General features: G+C 31.5%; 1 protein-coding gene across 1 annotated transcript in view; it reads left to right on the top strand.

The window, feature by feature from the left end:
- Nucleotides 1–22,054, top strand: part of LOC125861708 (fatty acid amide hydrolase-like) — a 334,554-nt gene that overhangs the window by 268,536 nt on the left and 43,964 nt on the right. The window contains exons 2-6 of the mRNA XM_049541559.1: nt 8,947–9,051; nt 10,097–10,206; nt 10,294–10,354; nt 13,691–13,851; nt 21,490–21,619. Of these exons, the coding sequence (XP_049397516.1) occupies nt 8,952–9,051; nt 10,097–10,206; nt 10,294–10,354; nt 13,691–13,851; nt 21,490–21,619 (562 nt within the window). The 5' untranslated portion in view covers nt 8,947–8,951. The remainder of the gene's footprint in view (nt 1–8,946; nt 9,052–10,096; nt 10,207–10,293; nt 10,355–13,690; nt 13,852–21,489; nt 21,620–22,054) is intronic.

Raw genomic sequence — 22,054 nt, 5'->3', positions numbered from 1 at the left:
AGCTAACTGAATGCAATGACCAATTTATAACATGCTGACTGAATACTGAATGAACTGTAAATGTGGTCAATGCAATAGAGTCTGACTGAACTGTGGGAGCTACTAATAACCGACATAAAACCACATGAGCTAAATGTGGAGTCCGATGTATACGCCCCATCGAGAGGACCCAATATACCCTGCCAGAGGTATAGAGGCATGCTGGCGTGATCACTAAACTAATGTTGCCCACAGAGGGGACTTACACCTACGTGGCTCGTAGTTCTGGACTATATGGGTACGCTGAAACCCTAGTCCAACTCGGTATTATGCTACTCCCAATGAATTAAGTGGTTAACTAGTTATGACTCAATTTCTGTAAATACTGGATAGCTCGAAACTGAACATGTAAACTAAGAATGCAACAATTAATCTGATAATGATGCATTCATAAACTGAGGCATGTATAACTAAATTCTGAAATATCTGACCTAGCATTTGTAATTCAAGAACTAAAGAAATACATAGCTAGGGTTCTGAAATTCATGCAATAAACTGAGCAATAACATGATAATCTGATTTGGAACATTTAAATAACTAACTCATGATGATCTGTTCAAATTCTAGAAACCCTAGGTCTGTTCATAATCATGGAATCAAGAATCTGACTGAATTCTAGGGACCTAATGGGCGAAAGGAACCCACTAGTGAATTCCCACATACCTGGTGACGAATTCCATGGAGAAATCTTTCGATTTTGGGGCTGGAACTGAAGGAACCTCGATGCATTCTTGAACTAGGGTTCTTGACCTTTTTCTCCTTCTTGATTCTAATTTTCTAAGTTTTGATTAATGATTTTGACTAAGGTAATTTCTAATTATGTTTCTAGGCTTAAACTGATTAAAACCTCATGATTTAGGGTCTAAACGACGTACCTTAGAGGTTAAACGAAATAGGAAAAGACCAAAAGACCCCTGAATTAACTGCTGTCAGAGTGACTGACGGTCCGTCAATCAATCGACGGTCCGTCGATCAGGTCCGTAGGTCGAGTCTGCCCGACAGGGCTTCACTAAAACTGGCATAATTCTTTACTCGGACGTCAGAATTTAGCAAACTCAGTGGAGTTGGAAAGATAATTCAATTATCTATATAACCATAGGTCATGGGACATATAATTCATTTTGTGCTAAGAGCTATGACCATCTGAAGTTGACCCATCAGAATTTTCAGCTAACTGGCTGTTGATCCTCATATACGGTCAGACCTACGGACCGTGGATCAATTGACGGTCCGTGCTGGTCGACCGTAGTTTGTGTCAGAGGCTGGTAAGGGAAGTCTCGATCCACGGACACAGGCCACGGGCCGTGGTCTGATCTACGGGTCGTGGTCTGATCTACAGACCGTGGGTCTATCCGTGAGTCGGGACTTAGCCAATTTTTCTGAGCTGGTTTGGGGAGGGGTTGCAGTGGTGAACCACGGACCACCAGCACGGGCCGTAGTCTGACCTACGATCTGTGGACGGTGACTGTAAGTTGCACCTGCGACTTCTCAAAATCTGCATTTTCGTCTATTTCAAATACAGGGTGTTACAATAATTCAATCAATTAAATTAATAATCAAGAGAACCCATAATCTAGAAGAAAACCCCAAACTCAATTGGGGATTTCTAATTTTGAAAATAGGAGAATTTGGGAACTCCATGAATGGAAGGAATCCATGGATGAAAATTATCATAATCCATGGATGAAATTTATCATACCTCAATGAAAAAAGCTTTCCTTCAATAATGGAATTGGAGACTTGCCTTGAAACCCTAGGTTGAGCCCTTCTTCTTCAAATTTCTAGAGAGAGAAATATTTCAGAGAAGAAGAACTTGGTCTTCTTTTGTAAATTTAAGAGAATGACTTGAATGGGTTGAATTTGGGTTAAAAATATTTATATAGGGGTCCTAGGTATGGGTAAAACGACATAGTATCATAATAAAATAATTAGTAAAACACCCAGCTGACCCTGGCTTACAACTGACGCGAACCTCCATATGGAGGTCCACACGAGCCGTCAAGGATCACACGGGATGTGGTGGCAGCTATGGCCCTTAACCAATGACCTGGGGAAACCCCCTAAACTCTTGAATCACCTAATAACCCACAGAATGAGCCATCTTGTCCTTCACGACTCGTCTAAATGGCTCGTGAGAAGGGATAACCTTGGAGTGGCTACTACTTCCCCTTCACGGGAACCACCACAAGCCGTGGTGGACACAACGAGCCGTTTAGGTGCTCGTGGGAGGGGAGACCTTTTTGTCTAGGCACTATGAGCCTTCACGAGCCTCACCATGCCTCGTGGGTCCCTTCACGACCCATCTAGGCCTTCGTGAAGGATGGCTTGGCCCAGTCTTAGGCTTGTGACATCTCATTTGATCCTTTCCTTAGCCCAATAGATTTTGAGGTGTTACATAAGCCGAATTATTTGTCTTAATTGTTAAATGCATGTGTGTGGGCTGATTAAGAAGTATTTAGGGATATCTTTAGTACCCATTTCAATCTAATTGTTGAAATTAGTTTTAGCACCATGTGTTTGATAGAATGCTCAGATGAACTCTAAAATGATTTCCGAAACTTTTTGTGCCGAAATGATTGAGTTTATTGGTTTCTTGTTTGTTTGTTGTTAATTTTACACTGATGGTAGTTAATACTCCGTGCTAAATTTTAAAGTCAAAACTGGTTGTTCATGTTGAAGGGGGCGACTATTAGCTTTTGCAAACAGGCCAACGCTGAAGCACTGTTTACTTATGTGAACCCCTTAACTTTTGCGATTACCGCTTTAACGGCCTTATGGCCGCTTCGGTGATGTTTGCTTTAAGCAAACTGAGCATCTCTTTTGCGATATCTAAGGCAGTTTCCTACTAGTGTGAATTTTTCAGAATGCTTGTTTTGGTTCTAATTTGAGTTCGAACCATTTTCTTTGACCTCTAATTATCAAATATCATTGTTTAACAGATAATTCACACACATATTCTATTGTGATTTACAAATTCTCACAAGAGAAGAATGGCACAAGAACACGGGTTTGAGGGGGAAGTGGTGGTCGACTATGACCAATATCGATTTGTCTCTCTCCGAGCACAAGAGATTTATTATGTTGATCTGTTGAAAAAGAAGCTACTTCTGGAGAGAGTCATATCGCTCGATAAGTTGAGGAAACACTTTTAACTTTCTACCAAATGTTGTTGGCATCCGGTTGGATATGCTTTGCACCTGAACCTTCCAAGGCAAATGAGCAATGGGTTCGGAAGTTTTATGCCAACCTTATGAGCCAACACTTGAAAAATGGCTCAAAATTTGGCATGAGTCACTTGCTCGGACAAAGTATTGACCGGCACTTGAGGAACCTCGGGTGCCACGTTCTTTTTTGTGTTAGCTCTTCGAGAAGGCATATCCTGAAAAGCATCGGACAAGAGTTAGGAGAAAAACCTATATAGAGATAAACTCTATCGCACAACTTTAGAGTAAGTGAAAGAAGTGAATTTTCCTAAATGTAATGTAGCCTCCAATTCATAAAAGTGGCACGCTTCACACTCATGAACAAGACTCTACTCAACGCAGCTTGTCAGACATCCTAGAATCTTACTAAAACATGATACTCTAAATACCAAGTTTGTCACAACCCAAAGTACCCCTTAAGTGTTACAAGGAGAATAGAACCCTGAGAGGCCCTAAACAAGCAACTTGACTTAAGCATAACGTAAAAAAAAAACATGAGAGAGAGCAGGGAACATAAGTCTTATATCATGAAAGAAATCTGAACATAAGTGTAGAAATCCAAACTTAGTCTGACATAGCCTTTCTAAACATCATAAGAGTGGTTGGGACAAAACACATACACCACATACAAGTCTGAAACAAAAGACAATAAGATAAATAAAGTAACAATGGTATTGTCCTCGAAGCATGAGGACTCACTAATCCACGGTACGAACAAAGTAATCCAACCTAACCACGAGTTGTAGGAGGAGCGTTGGATCCTATATTATGAGACAATATAGGCACAAGTATGTATTATTAACATGAATGTACTTAGTATAGGGAAATTCATAAAATGTAGGCATGATAACATGATGAACTTAAACATGATATGCAAGACAAAGTAAAATGAAATAAAAGCTTTTAGAAAGAAATCATAAATCATATACGAAGTCAATGCATACTTGAAAGTATTTGAGAGACTTTCATAAAACCTTTGAAGAAAACATTAATCATTTGTGGGATATTTACCATTAACCATGTTGCCATGACCCTCACACCTTAAAATAAGAATCTACTTGCCAAGGTAAAATTATGTCACATTCATTCTTTGCTAAAGTGAATCCACTAGCTTAGGTCAATTGAGACAATCCTACGTTGGCACGTAGTTATGGACAAGAGAATTTCTACTAAAGACCAAACCTCTACTAGCAATATGGTCTTCATTCCAAAGTACTATCGGTGCTAAGTAATCTCAACGAAAAAGACATAATCATATTCATATCAAAATACTTGGAAAAGCAACAATTAAGATTACCAAACCAATTATAAGTCATAATAGAGTAGCTCATTTCAAACCAAGATTTCGTAAAACTTTCATAGTTAACACTTACCATTCTAAGCATCTAAATCATGGTTTTATTCAATTACGAGAAAACCTTTCACAAACCATTAACACTTTATAAGCATTCTTTAGTCATAAATTTGTTTTTTCATAAAACATGCATAAATCCTCAATCGAACTCATGATCATAGTTCATAATTTCATAAGCATTGTTCATAATTCAAGTTCAGGCATAGGTGTGGGTCCTTATGGAAATCAATTGAAATTCATGTAATTAAATTAAATCATGCATAATAAGATTGAATGTAAACAATTGAATCACAATAAATAGGACCCATGGAAAACTACATTTAACCCTGATAGAATTGGATTAAATCAAATTAGGAGATTGAGATTCTTTTGGGACCGAATGAATTAAAGGGATCCATTGGTGAATTCACACATACCTTGATAATAAAAGCCCTAAGAATCCAAGAAGAATGAGACCTTGAAGCTTGAAACCCTTGCTCTTCACCTTGGAGCTCTTGAGAGAATTTGAAGAAGAAGACTTGAGGGATTTGGGAGATTTTTAGTGAAAGAGAGAAATTAGACTTAGCGGTGAGGGTAAAAATGAGCATATGGGTAGTTATAAGGCTAAAACGATGTAGTTTAGGGGTTAGATTGGTAGGAAAACACCAAAATATACTCGCTCTTAAAACTATCGAGTGACAGTTCTGACCTACGACTTGTAGGTCTTCCTACGGACCGTCCTGGTCAACCGTAGAATCACTTATTAGGACTTCAAAATCCTGGACAATTTGAACGAATCATTACTACGGGTCGTCACCTCTTATATGGCTCGTAAACATCACCCATAGAAGCCAAGTGACTAAAACCCTCCAAGTCCAAACACATTTTCACGGAACACATCCTACGGTCTATAACAGATCCCACGACCTGTAGGTCCAAGGTTCCAAAAATTCACCAAGTCTGTATCAAATCTACGACACTTCCTATGGCCCGTAGAAAATCCTACGGCTCATCATGTTCATCCATAGACCATCATCAGAGACTCGACATATTACAAATTTTTGAAACCCTTCCTACGGCTGCCTTCTACGGCCTATATGGGTACTTATAAGGCTAAAATGATGTAGTTTAGGGGTTAGATTTGTAGGAAAAGACCAAAATACCCTTGCTTAAAACTATCGAGTGACTTCTACGATTCTGACCTACGACCTATAGGTCTTCCTACGGACCGTCCTGGTCAACGAATCATTACTATGGGTCGTCACCTCTTCTATGGTTCATAAACATCACCCATAGAAGCCAAGTGACTAAAACCCTCCAAGTCCAAACACCTTGTCACGGAACCCATCCTACGGTCTGTAACAAATCCCACGACCCGTAGGTCCATAGTTCCCAAAATTCACCAAGTTTGCATCAACTCTACCACACTTCCTATGGCCTATAGAAAATCTTACGGCTCGTCATGTTCATACATAAACCATCATCAGAGACTTGACATTTTCCAAATTTTTGAAACCCTTCATACGGATGCCTTGTACGGCCTATAGAACCTTCTATGAACCGTAGATCCTGCATCAGTCAACCCAAAATTTGCAACTCCTTTCCAAACTCAAATTCCATTTTCCGAGGTATTACACAACTACTCCCTCCGTTCCTATTTATATGTCACCATTTTAGGTTTTACTCCCCTGAAGAAACTAGGTAAGCTTACCATTGTATCCTTATTTAGTGTTCTCTTGAAGTCAGGTTTTCTATAAATGAACATGAATTGATTTACTTTAATTAACTAATTTGACCAATGAACATGATTAATTACTTAATTTTTCTATGTTCGACAACTGTATATTTCCAAGGCTAAGAACTTTCAAAGGGTAAAATAGGAAGAATAATGTTATTTATGCATTGATTTTGTGAAATGATAAATATTACGGACCATCTATTTTTAATAAGGATGACATATAAAATAAAACGATGACATATAAATAGGAACGGAGGGGGTATTCAGAACCATTTGTTTTTAGTAAGGACGACATATAAATAGGAACAAATGGAGTATTTTCTTCCTCTATCCCAACTATATTTATTAACTCTGATCTTTATCATTTTGTGGAATATATATAAGTAACATTAGCTAACTCTGATACTTTTTATTTTCTTCTAGACTGATCAACTCCCAAACAGGGCCGTCTTAACTACTAGGCCACTAAAGCCATCGCTTGGGCCCCAATATTTTTGGAGGCCCCCATTTAAAAAAAAGTACTTATACATATTATAGAAAAAAATTATATGTACTTTTAAATTATAAAAAACATGTAAGAAGTAAAAAAGAAATGTTGTTAGATTTCCCACTTTAGGAAAGTGAACGAAACATTATTGGGGAATAATTTCCTTAAGTGGGAAATATGTGCTTTCTTGGTTATCTCTAAGAATTTGACCTTATGTTATTATTTACCTTATATCATCTTTTTTATTATTTTTATTCTCAATATTGAACTCCTCCTACAAAATCTTTTGATTTATTGTTAAGTACAAGTTGAAAAAAACATAAAATTTGCTTTTGAGTGTCTTCTTCAAAATCTCAAGAAGTGCGACAAGCAATCATTATATTGAAGGAACGCAACACTATTTTGATATTGTTATATCAACTTATCAAATTCGTGCCAGGTTTTATTATTCCAACTTTATTTTATAATTTTTTCTTGTTAACTTATTATTGTTGATATTCTTAATTCTTACGTATACATCTTGTTTTGAATAGTTTGAAGCATATGAAAATATTTTGGTTTCTAGATGATGAGAATTTTAAAAAACATTGTCTTAACATTGAACTTTCTTTAATACATAATAGTTATTTTGATATTAATGGTTTAGATTTATTCTTTGAATTAAAAGTGTTAAGAGAAATAATACAAGTGGAAGACAATGATCTAATGGAAATACTTGAAATCAAATAAAAAGACTTGATTCTTTTCCTAATGCATATATTGCTTATAGAATAATGTTAATAATTTCTATATTTGTTGGTTCAATTGAAAGAAATTTTTCGAACTACAATTGATAAAATCTAAGATCAACAATGTCTCATGAGAGAATGAATGAATTAGCTATATGATCAATTGAAAAGGAATTACTAAAAAAAATTGATTATAAAACAGTAATTAATGACTTCGCATTTAAAAAAGTTAGAAAAGCAAATTTTAAAGTATATATGATGCTTGTTCTTTTAAAAAATATAAAATAAAAATAATATTAAGGTCCATTTTTAGGATTTCGCTTTAGGCCTCCAATCTTATTAAGTCGACTCTGCTCCCAATGAGTGTCAGAATGCAACAGCTTGTTGAAAAGATAAATAAACAAGGTTGTCGAAGGGGATGATACTAATGGGGTCATTTTCTGTTTGTTGTCTTATTTCATTTCCTTTTGGTACAGTTTTTAGCTATTTAATAAATGGGCTATGCCCTATTTTCATTTTTTTTATTTTTTTATTTTTATTTTTAAAAGAAAGATACAGATGGGGTCTTTCCATAAAAATTAAAAAAAAATTAGGGTAAAATCTGAAAAAGAAAAATATGATGAATGTAAAAAGGACAAATTTTAAGTGTTTTTTTACATATAAATTTTTAACGAAAGTGAAAAAAATGTAGGAAAAACGATAATAATTCTTGTTAATTCTTAATTAGCGATGGTTAATGAGTGCGCCACTTGGCCTGCTATATACTAGTAATATTTTTTGTTGTTTTAAGAAAAGAAAAAAAAAAGAGAGTAAGAATGAGAAGCAAAGAGAAATGGAAAATGACAAATTAGTGAGTGTTTGTAACGCTTATGCTTAGAAAATGTCAAAAGAATTGTTTGTTCTACAATTGGAATGGACCCTCCCTAACTTTTGCTTTAACAAAGAGAATCCCTTCTAATAGTGAAAACTACAAAAACATCTCTATAAATAGTTAGTTTCTCTTCCGTTCACTTTGTTTGTCATTTGTTTCTAAAATATATTTGTCATTTTTATCATATAAAAAAAAAGATAATTATTTTTTCTAGGTTTTACCCTCAACGCTAAATACTTATTCTTTAAATCATTTTTCAAAAATTTAATATTAAACATCATTTAATAGGAATAGTATGGTAAAATATGTATATCAATAATTGTTTTTTTAATAAGTCTGTCAAGTCAAAAAGTGACAAGTAAAAATGAATGGAGAGAGTATATAGAAAGAAAGAAAGAAAGAAAGAAAGAAAATTTGCATGGGCAACGTAAGTTGAATTGTTGTTTTGTCCCATAAATAAAAAACTTTGATATATACCACCCCATTTCTTGTTCTTCTTCTCCACTAACTTCCACCCACTCTTCTCTCTTTCTCTCTGTCTCTCAAATAAAAATGGGATTTTTGAAGACTAAAGGAGAGATTTACAAAGCTGTTGAAGATGTTGATGTTGGTCCCAATAGTAATCAATTTTATCTCACAGCCAACGTCAAAGGTTCATCTTATTTACTAATTATATTGCTTTCTTTTCATTTTTCTCTTTCACATCACTTCAACAATTGATATTAAAAATGTTAACTTACTCATATATACCAAAGGAGAAAATATTTTTAAAACTTTTCGATGATTCTATAATATACACTTTTATTTTTTAAAGATTGTCCTGGTTTTTGCTTCATCTTATTATGGGGTGTTAAATTAATGAATAGATTAGGTTGGATTTAGATGGAGTGAATAAACGGATGAGTTATTAATTTACCTAAATGTTATTTGATCAATTGAGATGAGTTAGGCTAAATAATTGGTTAAAACTCAATCTATCAAATTTTACTAAGTTTTAATTTTTTTTTATTTGATTTCTTAATTAAAATAAATTATTTAGTATGACTATGGGAGATTGATGAGTTCTTGAATTATTAAATAGATCGGATAGGACGAATCATCTTCTTATGATTTAATTCTCCTACCTTAAAATCATCTTTATTTTACAAAGTTGATCATTAGATGAATTCCTTTCATTGAAAAATTAAAAATATTAAATATTTTTATATAATTAATTCCTTTTTTTATATATATTTTAATCCCCTTAACGAAAATTCAAAAAATAATAAAATGAAATGCTTGATGCAAGTGAAGATAGGATGGGGTAAACCTGGAGGTGAAAGGTGTATAGTGTATACGTTTCAGCATTTAATGAAAAAGGCAACGGCCATAAAATATGGTTGATTGATCATAATTGTTGGAGAAGGTTGTTTAACTTAATTAAATTTTGTTTTCCTTTTTATTTATGTAAAAAATAATTATAAGTTACACATCATTTAATAGCTAGTTAAGATCTAAGTTATCATGAATAAAATTAATACAACGTTTAATTGCAATTTGAAAATTAGTTAAATTTTGTTTTGAGTCAGGGGTCTATCAGAAATAGTTTCATTTCCTCACCTCTGAGATAGTAATAAGATTTGTGTTCATTTTTAGACCTTCTACACTGAATATGTTATTTTGTGATTATATTACAATTTTAGTATATTTATATGCAGCCCCTAGGATGACCGGGTTTCTTGTTAAAGTGTTTGCATGGTTGTTGGAAACGCCCATCTTTGGATCCATTATGCTCTATTTTCTCAAGAGAAATAACTTAATTCACAAGGTACATTAATTTTATCTCATATTATATTAAGCTATATATGCTCAAGTTATGTGTATTTTATTACTGACAGATAGTTTCATTTGGCAGCTTGTTACATTTGCTGAGTTGCAAGAGTCACCTCTATATGTTCCACTTCACTATTATGAAGGTTAATTTGCTATTTAATTCCCTTTACTTGTTTTCTTTTTATATATACTTATTACAAGTGAGGTGGCCATTTCTAGATTAATCTTTGCATCTCAGGGTGAACACTTAAGTTTTAAAAATACTCAGTTTATTTTATTTATATAATAATATTATTTTAAAAGTTGAAATCTTTTTATATTAATGGATCGTGACTTTTGCGATGAGTTGTGACTTTTCCAAAGGGTTGTCACATTTTCAAATTGTTGCGACTTTATTGATGGATTGTGACATTTCCGATGAGTTGTGACTTTTCCAAAGGATTGTGATTTTTCCAAAGGATTGTGACTTTACCAAAGGGTTGTGCCTAATCCGATGAGTTTTGACTTTTTCAAAGGATTATGTCTTGTTCGATGAGCAGGGACTTTTTTGAAGGGTTGTGACTTATCTGATAAGGCATAATCAGAACATATTCATAGTACTACTATTTGCTAGCTATAAATAGAGGGTTTCCTCTCACTTTTAAACTACAATTTTTTTAGGTTTTCTACTCTTCTTCTTCTTAAAAAATCTCAATTGTTATTTGCAATAGTTGATTAAGTTCGAAACCCAACGAAATTCGAGGTACCACATGAGAAAGAGTTGGTAAACAAATTGTAGCAAATCATTCATCAATTCACACTCATATTTTCCTCGGACGATTGTCATCACATACATACATCAATATTATTTCTATCATTTTGGAATATTAATACTCTTTTAATTAACCTACATGTTTTATTTATTGAAAAAAAGACTAATTTCCTACAAATAGTCACAACAATTTCTACCTTCATGTTTCTTCGGTCATAAATCACAACCATTCACTCCTTATAAATTCTAGGGGATCTCTTTTCTGTGACAATTTGAGATCAGTTAAAATTTTCATAAATGATTCATCCCCAATCCATTGATATGTTTCGCTGAAGTTCTTAGCATTGAAATTTAGGTACTGACTTTCTATTAAAGAAGAGAACAAAGAAATATGCAATTATCTATGAACTTTGCTTAACACATAAATCTTCTATATATAGTGCGCGAGAATTTTCATTTATTTTTCTTATTTTGTTTCTTGAATAATTTCTTTTGTGTGTTCATTCGAGAGAGAATTTAAATACACACATTGTGAATTATTTTTTCTAATAAAATAAATAGATAAAGATGTGGGAGAGACAATAATAAATAAACAAATACAAAAAAGGCACATGATTGGGGTAAGATATTTCTTCTTTGTAATTCCATTTCTTATTCTTTTAACCTCAAATGAAGGAGTTTCTTCCTAATTTTGCTAATACATCGGGCATCAATGTAGTCCATTGAATTAGTAGTTTTGATGTTAAGTCTACTATTTCAAAAATAGATTTCACTTTTACTTATAATATGATAATATAACCATGATAATAATTATTTTTTAATAGATTTGTAAGTAAAAATGAACGGAAAAAGTAAAGTGTTGGTGGCAACAGATTTCAATCAAATGAAACACTAGGGTGAATATAGCATGAACATATATTTTCGCCTTCCTTCTTCATTGTCTATGAATTGATCCACATATTTTTACTTTCTTATATTTATGTTGAGTATGATTCTTTTTAAGTATGAATTTCCTGTTATTTTGTATTCATTTTGATCTAAGAAAATTTTATGTCACAAGATACACTATTTGCTAGCTATATAAAAATGATAAGAAAGTAGTCATTGATCATAAAATGATCTTAAATAAAATAAAATAAAAGATTCTATAAATAACTTATAAAAGTATTGATATTCACTATATAGGTACACTTTTTTTTGTTGTAAAATTACATCTATATCATGGACTTACTCAAATATTAATTGAATAATAATATTTTATAAAATATATATCACGTTTAAAGATAAAATATTAAAACATTTATGATAATCGTTCTTAGTGTCATGCACATATTAAATTTCAAGTATTAATATCTAAGAAAATAATTGTATTTAAATGGTGTCCATCATTTACAGTCGTAACCTCAAGAGGAAAAGTTATTGTTGATCATTTTTTTATCTTGATATTATTTTTCTATTTTGTTGGTTAAGTTTGTTTACCAAATTGAGTAAAGTAAAGAACAATACTACTTAAGAAATATCACTTTCTCCCCCATATTAAAATTTTTTGAATGTGTTTTGAAATATTTCAATGATATCTGGTCATTTTTGTCTCAAAAAATAATTAACTTTATGAAAATTTGTATTAATCATTTGAAAGCACTTGTCCAATATTCTTTCAATTATAATTATGTACTAAAAAAGCTTTAATTTAGTAATATAAATTCTATTTTACAACATCGTGTACTATATGATATGATACACACGTGCAACACACATGCTGAGAAACTAATACAAATTATAAGTGTCAACTATACAGATCTCTTTAGTGATACACATGTATTCGTTGATACAAATGATGAAAATAAATTATACATGTACAAATACAAATTGATATGATTGTATACATTTTATTCATTGATACAAATTGTATTTTGTTAATACTATTGTATACATTGATACATATATATATATATATATATATATATACAAATACAATCATTGATACATATGTATACCAGTTACATATATACAATTATCTAACAGATATACAAATTCAATTTGCCTCTCTCCAATCTCTTCCCTCTCTCGCTCGCCTCCCTCCTCCTTCTCCCAATCTCGTTCGCCTCTCTCCTCTCTCTAGCATGTAGCTACGAATTGTAATTTAATGAGTTAATTAAAGCATTAAAAAAAAAGTGGGTGTAGCCTTCTTTAATGTGTTAATTAAGGATTTCGTTTTCATTTTTTAAAAAATAGCAGCCGAGACAATATGCTATTAAAAAAATGAACCCCAACATTGTGGCCAACTGGCTACTTTATGTCAATTATTTTTATATCATATTTAGTCAAATACTTTTAAGCTATTTTGTGCCAATTTATGTTGGGGTGTTGTCTATTCATGTCATTCTCCATTTTTCTAGACCTAACGATCAATTCTTCCGTCCATATTTCAACTTAATTACTCCAATTAATTGCCCATCACCTTCAAACTTTATAGTAATAGTTTGTTATTCATGCCAAACTTTTAGATGTCACTTAAAATTCAAACCAACTATTGATTTCATAACTTTATAGTAATAGTTTGTTATACTGCTTTAAATTAAATGCTCACCAGCAATATCAAACGCCCCGATGTTCAGTGCATGTATTAAATTTCCTCTTATTTAATTAAATTAGGCCCAATCTAATAGTTAGGCGTAAAGCATTCATTTATTAAAATAAATTAAATAGAGTACCTAATTGGTTACAGGTGGAAAAGAAGAAGAAAATCAAAGTGGAGCGTCTCCAAGGGAGCAAGTTAGGCAGGCATTGGGATGTATGGTAGCTCCAAAGCCTCTATACAGCTTCAGTAGGTGGACCATATTGGATTATTCAACTGCTTATAATTCTAAGCTTATTACACCCACCAAGGTATTAATTATTATTCTTTTTCTCATTTCTACTCTTATATAAATAAATATAAATTATATTATATCGTGTTACTTACATTGAAAATATTTCTCACACGTATAATATACCATTAAAATGTGTGTGATAATTCTCTTATCCTATTGCTTTTTCTTATTTTTTGAATTTTATTTTAAGAAATGTAGTACTTGCATATTTTTATTCTAAGAAAGTGTGGTTAAAGTAAGTAATCCTCGCTTAATAACACTATTACGAATCAACTTATAACAATTCCTTCATATTAATCACCGCATAACAATCCTTTCATTATTATTATTATTATTATTACTATGAATCATCATATAATAACTTTTTCATCATCCACCCTTGTATAAGTAATTTTTGTACTATTATTAGTGCATGTGTGTCCATTCCAGTATGTGTTCGGATATGTTTTTGTTGGGCTTGTTGGGTTCTGAATGGTGATTAGGGCGTCATGCGGAAGCTTATAATTTGCAAATCATATAGTTGATAAATCAGATAACAAAAACTTATACTAAAAATCAAAATATGATTATATCAAAACTAATATAAAGAAAAGCATTGAAACTTTAGAGGAATAAATCTCCCCATAAACAAGACTCTTAAACGACTACATTGTGGATGTTATTGTTATGTGTTAGAAGAAAACAAACCTATATTTATAGAGTCCTAAAACTTTTCCTTACTAGAAAAGGAGTCCTAAAACCTTTCCTACTAGAAAAGGAGTCCTAAAAGGAGAAAATAAACCAAATATAAAATAATATTATATTTTCCTTTCAAGAAAAATAAAAACATTTATGGTAATGTTTTGTTTTTTCTTTAAGGAAAAATAAATCTTAAATTATGGTAAGAAAATCAGGGCAAAACCCTAACAAATCTCCCCTTTTGGCTGGATTTTCTTGACAAAACTTGATCTGTCTTCTTCATTGCATGATAATCTTGTTCTTCACAAAATCTTCATCACCGTTGCTTGCCATGGTTAAAAATAAAGTTTAAAACATATGGGTTAAAAATGGGTTTAAAATATTTTATTTTTATTCTTAAAAATTGCAGCAATAGGAATGTTGAAAATATGTTGAAACTTCTTCTCCACATGTAGCTTGACAAAAAAATCTTCATTATCATCAAATTGATTACAAATTGATTTGAAACCATCTTAAGCCTGTCTTCAACCTCGTTGAACCATAGGATCATCGGACCATGTGCTCTGATACCACTTGTTGGGCTTGTTGGGTTCTGAATGGTGATTAGAGCGTCATACGGAAGCTTATAATTTGCAAATCATATAGTTGATAAATCAGATAACAAAAACTTATACTAAAAATCAAAATATGATTATATCAAAACTAATATAAAGAAAAACATTGAAACTTTAGAGGAATAAATCTCCCCATAAACAAGACTCTTAAACGACTACATTGTGGATGTTATTGTTATGTGTTAGAAGAAAACAAACTTATATTTATAGAGTCCTAAAACCTTTCCTTACTAGAAAAGGAGTCCTAAAACCTTTCCTACTAAAAAAGGAGTCCTAAAAGGAGAAAATAAACCAAATATAAAATAATATTATATTTTCCTTTCAAGAAAAATAAAAACATTTATGGTAATGTTTTGTTTTTTCTTTAAAGAAAAATAAATCTTAAATTATGGTAAGAAAATCAGGGCAAAACCCTAACAGTTTTAACTATTATTACTTGCATTGTATCCTACTGCAACTCTACAAATATATACATTGAATGGCAGTCGATGATTAGAGAGAAATAGATAGTCTTAGTTCTTCTCTGTCTCTTGATCTTATAACTATAATCTTAGAATGATTAATTACTGAGTTGTTAACTAAAAAATTGTAGTCCAAATACATAGAATCTGAAAAAGGTAACGTATGTCTTCACAATTTATTTTTTTTGAAACTTGATAGATGGCGGTAGAACATGGGTTAAGCAATACAAGACAATATTAGTATCAGGCAACCCTACAACATAAGAAAACGCTTTCAACTACCCACCCTAGTTGCCGGTAAATTAAACCCAATAATGCCTACCAATTAATCATGTTTTTATTTAACTGATCAACAACAATGGTCATATCCAGTGCGTACTTTAAATTAAATATCAAAATATTGGAGTCGATTGTAGGTTACATGGTCATAATGAACAAGAACATTATGCACTACATCCGAAATTGTATTCAAGAAAGAGCGAGGAAGAGGAAGCAAAGGTAATCAAATGAATAAATTACACCCAAAAGTAGGAAGCAAATTAAGCTATTGATAAAGAGAATTTTCAAATCCAGAAAAATAAATAAAAATTATGGAAGGTGGGGAAAGGAGATCGAAGGTCTGAAATCGGAAACAACCACCAAAGGATGAACAACAATCAAGTAAAGAAAATAGTACATAGAATGAATTTAAGACCTTGCACGAAAAGAATCAGACCTCACCTCAGGGGATATACCGAATACGTACGATAGGTGTTGATTCAACAAAGGAATGGATGGGTGGAAGGAGCATTCAAGGAAAACAAAATCAAACAACACCAAAAAAATACATCACTTAGCAACAGTCATCACTTTTCATTCATTTATAGCTCTAGTGAAATATGTCCAAGATCTAGACAATATAAAAGAAGACTTAATTTTAAAAATACAGTGACGACAAACTCATCATCAAGATATGAATATTCTGAAAAGAAGAAGAATTAACAGGCCTCAACAAATAATTATGAGGTTCAGTTTTCTTAATAAGCTCTTCAAAATAACTTCAATTATGTCAGGTGTAATGCAATAGAGAGGTGGAATTGTGGGAAGACATAGAAATTATAACTGAGGTAAGTAGTAGTGAGTCATGGATAGTAGAAGGTGATTTTAATGTCATACTTAAGGAAGGGAGAAGAAACTTACATGAGATTTTTCTCAATGTATATATATATATATATATGAATAATAATGTGCTAATAGAGTTGCTCAAGATTGCGAATAAGCTTAATTTAATGGAATGTCAAGATTGAAGGGAATTGTATTTTTCAAGAAATTGGATAGAACACGAGTTCTTATACATTCTTCCCAACAACAATGTACAACATTTAGTTAAACAAGGATCATATCATGCTTCATTACTAGTCCAGTGCAGCTTAGAGGAAAAGGTTGTGATCAAATCATTCAAGTTTCTCAATTTTTGGGTCAATCATCCTCAATTTCAAAATATTGTTAAAGAAGCATGGGGTGATACACTTTGTGGGAGATTATTTTATAGAAATTCATACCAAGATGAAAAAGATCAAGAAAGTCATTCTAATGTAAAGCATATAGACTTTTGGTAATATTTTTGAATAAATGACTATTCTGGAAGATGTTATCGAACTGAAGGAGACAAACTGAAAATTACACCCTTATAGGAAAATACACTTGAACTAAAAAAGAGTAGAAATTGAACTAAGGAAATATTTGTATATAGAGAAGGAGTACCGGAAGAAAAAGGCAGGCATGAAATGATTCAATTATAGGGGCATAAAGACAAGTTTTCACGCTCATATATCAAAGGTAGGATGAAGAAACTGTACACTAGTGAGGTACAAATAATTCAATGGAATGTTGTGAATTCAAATGAACAAATTGATGCAACAACAGTTACTTTCCCTAAGGACCAGTTTAAAAATATAGATGTGTTGAACAATCAAGAATGTTAGACAACATTCCTAACTTGATTTCCCAGAATCAAAATAAGGAAATGGTCAGACTGCCATAAATTAAAGTGTTGGGTTATGAAGGTGATTAGGGCGTTATGCGGAAATTTACAATTTCAAATCATATGATTGACAAATCAGATGACAAGTAAAAATATACTAAAGATAAATTATTAATATGGTTTGGTCAAGCGACCTGCATATTGAAAACTAATATTAAAAAAACATAAATATGTTTAGGAGAAAATCTCTCAATAAACAAGACTCTTAAACGACTACATTGTGGATTCTATTGTGTTATGTTATGAAAATAGGGATCTTCAATTTATACATCTCCAAACTTTCCCTTTAAGGAAAGAATAAACCAAATATGAAAGAAAATTATATTTTCCTGAACAGGAAAAGTTAAAATATTTATGGTAATATTTTTTCTTTTCTATTAGAAAAAAATAAACTTCAAATAAGGTAAGAAAATCAGAGCAAAATCTTAACATAAAGAGGTTTAAGACATTGATTTGTGCTCTCAAAAGGAGATGGCACAAATAGGCAGGATGATTTTCTTGAAACTTAAATGTTGTGATATTATTGGAGAAGACATCACCAAAATGGTCAAGGTTTTTTTTGTGTGGATACAATCTTCCAACATTCATAACACTCACAAACTTGGAGTCCGGAGCCAAAAGGACAAAAAAAAATTTGTCAAAAATTTCAAAATGGCACATTAATTTTTTTTTAATCAAAAGGATAAAATCGCTCCCTTAGGAGCGATATCCTTCGGAGAAAATTAACTCAGTCTACTCTGTTATGTTAAAATATATCAAAATCGCTGCCATATATAGCAACGATTTTGTCAAAAAAAAAAAATCATAAAATCGCTGCCACAGCAGCAAATTTGCCAACAAAAAATTTTTTTAAAAAAAGAAATCGCTGCACCGGCAGCGATTTTGTCAGTTTTTATTTTTTTAAAAAAATCGTTGTTCGAGCAGTGTTTTTTCTTTTTTTTACATAGAAAATTAAATTAAAGTCGCTACAATTGCAGCGATTTTCTTTAAAATTCTTTAAATTCTATATATGTTTTTTAAATAGCTGCTGAGCAGCGTTTTATTCCAAAAAATTTTCCCAAAACTTTTATTTTTCCAAAGCGTTGTCTTTAAACTTTTTTTTTAAAAGAAGTTTTGGAAAAAAAATTAAAACATAAAAGAGAATCGCTGCTATTGCAGAGATATTAAATTTTCTTTTTTAAAAAGGCTGCTGAAGCAGTCATTTAAAAAAAAATAAAATTTGACAAAATCGGTGCTGGTGTACCGATTTTTTTTAAAAAAATTGACAAGGCAGCGAATTTAAGAGAAAAACAATTTTAAAAAATCGACAAAATCGCTGTTGGGGCAGCGATTTTTGTTTATTTTAATGGAGTAGATGGAGTTGATTTTCTTCGAAGGATATCGCTCCCTCAGGAGCGATTTTACCCTATTGGTTAAAAAAAAAATTGATATGTCCTTTTGAAATTTTTGACAATTGTTTTTGTCCTTTTAGCTTCGGACTCGACAAAATTGGTTCTTATTCCAAAAAAAAATTGTCTAAGCTTTTCATTGATCTAAGTTTATAAGACTTTGTACTTTTGCCAATAAAATCATGTACATGATGTTTCATGAAAGCATTGTGAGGATTCTACCTAATTCAATTTCACTAAATCAAACAGGTTTTATCAAGAGGAAAAGCATCAAAGAAAATGTGTTATAGGTACAAAAAATAATCAGGGATATTATACTAAAAAATATTTAACAGAATGTGGTTGTGAAACTAAATATGACAAAAGCATACGACATGACATCTTGTATTTTCCTAACAAAAGTACTAAGGACTTTAACTTCTTAGAAATCATTATTGATATGGTATGGAGGTTGGTGTCCAACAACTTGTATTCAATATTTGTGAATGGACAGGCATATGGTTTCTTCATTCATCTAGGGGTTGAAAATAAAGATATCATCTATCACCCATCATATTTATCATTGCTCCTGAAGTGCTTGCTAGCTAGCGGTTTGAATAAACTTCATGAGATTGTTGAATTCAAAACGTATGGTATATCAAAATGAAATCTAACAATAAATCATTAATCGTATGAAAGTGATACCATTCTATTCTTTTTAGGAGACAAAAATTCAATTAAAAAGACGATGAAAACGTTGATCAAATATGAAATATGTTTCATGAATGCTAATCAATAAAAATGAGTTTTTCTTCTAGTTACATGAGAAGGCCTTAGAGGTACTAGGACAGAAGTTGAAAAGATGGACAGGAATATATCAAGGTTCTTTTCCTTTTAACTACTTGGATGCCCCGGTTTTCAAAAAAAAAAGGATATCACATTTTAAAGATCTCATGAGAGAGATTAATAGAAGAGTCATGACAAAATAGCGAAGATATGCTTTAATAGCTCATGTGTTGCAATCTATGCCTATATATCTACTATCAACCATGAATCCTCCTAAAGGCGACATTAACATAATTCATCAGATGTTCGTCAAGTTCTTCAAGGGGTAAATAGAGCATAAAGATAAATATTGGGTGACATGAAAAAATATATATATGTTTTACTCAAAAGAAAGGAGGTGTGGGATTTAGATACTACATGATGTATCAATGCCTTTTTTTGCTAAATTATGATGGGATTTTAGGGTATCTACTAATTCATTATAGAGTTCTTAAATGTGGAACACGTATTGCAAAAGAGATTATTTGGCGGTGGCAAAGGATATTGGGACTTCACATGTTTGGAAAAAATTGATATAGGTGCGAGAAGAGGTGGAACATGATCAGAATTGATGATAAACAAAAACAGATAGTTATAATTTTTAGTATGATAATTGGATTCAACAAAGTGCTTTTTATTTCATAAAAAATACTAAAGCAGAAGTTGTGGAGGTGAAAGTCAAGAAGTATATCAACAATAATGAGTGGGATATAGACAAGTAAAAATAAATCATTTCTAAAGAAAACAAATTATATTTTGGAGAACATAAAGTCCATAACAGACCTAGAAAGAGATCATGCATGGTGGATTGGGAGCACTAAAGGAGAATTCACAGTGAAATTATATCATCGTATAATATCATGAGGATTAAAAGAGGAAAAAGGGAGTAGTTTTCAAATATTTGGAGGAAGGGGATGCTATTTAAATCAGTTTCTTTCGTTGGAGAGTGTGGAAGGAGAGAATTTTCACTAATGATATACTTTCAAATATTCATAGAACCCATACTTTATTATTCCATTTATAATCGTTTACATAAATATTTGATTTAGATGTATTGCATTATTTTAAAAAATAGTGTATACCTTGATTTGAGATTCACGTGCAACACACATGTATCAAAATTAGTGTATATATATATATATATATATAAACTTAATACACGAAATATTAAAATAATAATCATAAAAAATTAGCATTATATTATGTGACAAAATCATGAAAATATTATTCTTCTTATATTGTTAGTGAACTTAAATAAGAATCTATAAATAGTCAAATACCTAGGTTAAAGAAATAAATATTATACATAATATAAAAAGATATTACATAGATGGAGGATTGAAAATGTCAAAGATAAAATAGACATTGCATGAAATAAATAATGATTTTATTTCCAAGATTATCTCGGCTATTATCATTTTTTGTTAGCCTTTTCAAATAAAAATTATAATATTTTTTCTATATTATTAGTGATTTATTGAAAAAATTATTTAAAGAAATAATATTTTTAGTAATAAAATTATAAAATTGAAAATATATAAAATATACTCCCCGTAAATTCATCATTTATTTTGTTTCAATAGAAAAGTTCTCTCTTTGTTACACCATTTCCATGGGATATTGAATAAAATACACCATTTCCATGGGATATTGAATAAAATAGTTAAGTGTTTTTGTTTTTGATAGGTGATGGAAAGGTTTTTATCAGCCGTTGAGCACTCATCTACTCCTTCAATGCAAATGTCATTTTTTATTAACTTTGACGCTCACGATATCTTGAGACAAGCTGCTCAATCAACTCATCGATACCAACAAGGTACCTACCATCGCCTTATTCATTTAAAATGCTTTTTCAAATTTTGATATGTTATATTCAATTAGGAAATTATTATTGTCTGTTATGATTGTCTTTTAATTAAGTCAAAACTTTTCATAACAGAGTTCTCATCTTATTTTTAGAAAATCATTTAAAAAGGTATTTGAAAAAGCTTTTAGGGGTTGTTTGGTAGAGTGTATTAGGAAAAATAGCGCATGTATTAGCACTGTGTATTACTAGTACCTTGTTTGGTACTCTTTTCCAACCTATGTATAACTAATGCTTGCATTAGTTATACACTCTATTGTGTATTAAAGTGTGTATTGCTAATACCATGGATTTCTAGGTATTAGCAATGCAATGGTTTTAATGCATGCATTAGATTAACTAATGACAAAACTACCCTCTATTAATAATAATAATAATAATAATAAT

Source organism: Solanum stenotomum, chromosome 4 (genome assembly GCF_019186545.1).
Source record: "Solanum stenotomum isolate F172 chromosome 4, ASM1918654v1, whole genome shotgun sequence".
Lineage (NCBI taxonomy): Eukaryota > Viridiplantae > Streptophyta > Magnoliopsida > Solanales > Solanaceae > Solanum > Solanum stenotomum.
The sequence above is the reverse complement of the archived record's forward strand: the minus strand, read 5'-3'. Positions and strand labels throughout refer to the sequence as shown.